At 50.0% G+C, this 2,443-nt stretch overlaps 1 protein-coding gene across 1 annotated transcript; it reads right to left on the reverse strand.

The window, feature by feature from the left end:
• Positions 1-1,703: 1,703 nt before the first annotated feature.
• On the reverse strand, positions 1,704-2,443 carry LOC106511536 (YTH domain-containing protein 1; the record flags this gene model as incomplete). Its single annotated transcript, XM_014000295.1, is given in 2 exon segments — positions 1,704-2,250; positions 2,322-2,443. Coding segments are annotated over 2 exon segments (305 nt in total), but the record flags the coding sequence as incomplete, so codon positions are not given.

The raw sequence follows: 2,443 nt of genomic DNA on the forward strand, positions 1-2,443 counted from the left end.
ATGGAAAATTAAAAAATAAAAATAAAAAATTGAGAAAATCTTCTGGACTCGTCCAGAGGACCTACTCAACTTTCTCTATTAATTTAACAATTTAAAATGAACTTTGAATCTTCTGTTTGAATAATAATTTAAAATCAGAAGCAAATCTGGAGGTGGGGCACGTTGGTGAGCGCCTGGTGGCTGGGCTTTCACCCATGGAGCCCAATCAGGCACAGCCCGAAGAGGAGACATGGGTCCCCCTTCCCATGGGCTCACCACCTGTGGGAGGGGCCATAGGGGTCAGGTACAATGTGTGTTGAGCAGTGGTTGAAGGCGGGGACCTTGGTGGTCTGATCTTCAGCTACAGAAGCTGCTCTAGGGACGTGGAATGTCACCTCTCTGGTGGGGGAGGAGCCTGAGCTGGTGTGTGAGGTTGAGAGGTTCAGACTAGATATAGTTGGACTCACCTCGACACACCACTCTGGCCTGGGTTAACCCCGGTGAATGAGAGGGTAGCCTCCCTCTGCCTACAGGTGGGGGGACGGGTCCTGACTGTTGTYTGTGCCTATGAGCCTAACARCAGTTCAGATTACCCACCCTTTCTGGAGTCCTTGGAGGGGGTGCTGGAGAGCGCTCCTAACAGGGACTCCCTCGTTCTGCTGGGGGACTTCAACGCTCATGTGGGTAATGACAGTGAGATCTGGAGAGGCGTGGTTGGGAGTGTCTATATGTGCTCTTGGCACCAGGACACCCTAGGCTGCAGTTYGATGATCGACTTTGTTGTCGTTTGTTGATCTGCGGCTGCATGTTTTGGACACTCAGGTGAAGAGAGGGGCGGAGCTGTCAACTGACCACTACCTGGTGGTGAGTTAGCTCCGTTGGTGGGGGAGGATGCTGGTCAGATCTGGCAGACCCAAACGTAYAGTGAGGGTCTGCTGGGAACGTCTGTCAGAGTCTCCTGTCAGACGGAGCTTCAACTCACACCTCCAGGAGAACGTTGAACACGTTCCAGGGGAGGTGGGGGACATTGAGTCGAGTGGGGCATGGTCCGTACCTCCAGTGTCGAGGCGTCTTACCTGAGCTGTGGCTGTAAGGTTGTCGGTGCCTGTCATGGCAGCAACCCTCAAACCCGCTGGTGGACACCGGTGGTGAGGGATGCTGTCAGGCTGAAGAAGGAGTCCTATCAGGTCTTTTTGGCCTGTGAGACTCTTGAAGCAGCTGATAGGTATCGGCAGTCCAAGCGGATTGCGGCTCGGGTGGTCGCTGAGGCAAAAACTCTGGCATGGGAGGAGTTTGGAGAGGCAATTGNGACCAGAAGCACAGATATTATTATTATTATTATTCTGGAAGATTTATTGTCAATAGTTTCATTTTTGACTTAATCTGTATAAAAACAAATAGTAAAGCTGTGATAACAGCACTCCAAACATTAAGCTGTGTTTAATAAAAGGGTAGAGAACAGGAAGTGCTTCAGCTACATGCTKCTGTCAGCTTGTAAAAATAAAGTGTGGACAAAGTGTAGCCACAAAACTTTTTTTTTCCTTCCAGCCTTCTGGCATTAAAAACAAAAATCTAGATGCAGTTCTCTGCCATGACAGACTCCGCCCCCTCAGGTCAAAAAGCTGACTCCGCCCCCTCAGGTCAAAAAGCTGTCAATCAGTACAACTGATCAGCTCCATCAGAACCAAATGAAGCTCAACAGGAAGTGAGAAATAAAAAACAAGTTACGTTTTGAACAACTTTTAATCTGAAGGATTAACAAGGGAAAAAACTTTCACAATAAAACTAACATTATTGTTTACTGCTGCCCGTCATGTGACCCCCTCACCCCCACCCTCAGGCTGGAAACTACAATACTTTAAGACATACAGAGAATTCTGGGAAAATAAGTCAAGCTGTTTACAAAAACGGTTTTACAAACTTTCAAATTAAAAGTCTTGAAAAAACAAAAGCTTTATTTTGAAATGGTTTGTTTTTATTCCCATGGAAACTGCTGTCATCAAGTTTTATTCATAATTTGAAAGACAAACAGAAAAGCAGTTACAAAGCCAGAAGACTGTCAAAATAAAAGCACTGGGTCCCATGGGATCACCTGCGGTACCGCCCCCTCTCCTTGTCCCGCTCTTTGTCCCTGTCTCTGTCCCTCGCTCGCTCACGCTCACGCCGAGGTCCGCCACGCTCGCGCTCACGCTGACGCTCGCGCTCCCTCCTGCTGCTCACCACCGCCTGCGTCCGCCGCAGGAAGTCGTCCACTCGCATGTCGTAGTCGTGCTGCAGGAAAACACAAAAACCAGTCGGTACGGTCCAGTCAGGAACCTGAGCAGAGCCAAGGCCAAACTTACCGGGCTGGAGGCGAAGGTGCGGTGCTGCGGGGCGCGCTGCTTGTCTCTGAAGCGAGGGGGCGGAGCCTCGTGGGGCGGGAGGGGTGGATGGTGGTGGTGGTGATGGAAGGCCTGGTGGGGAG

This window comes from Austrofundulus limnaeus, unplaced genomic scaffold (assembly GCF_001266775.1).
Source record: "Austrofundulus limnaeus strain Quisiro unplaced genomic scaffold, Austrofundulus_limnaeus-1.0 Scaffold2898, whole genome shotgun sequence".
Classification (NCBI taxonomy): Eukaryota; Metazoa; Chordata; class Actinopteri; order Cyprinodontiformes; family Rivulidae; genus Austrofundulus; species Austrofundulus limnaeus.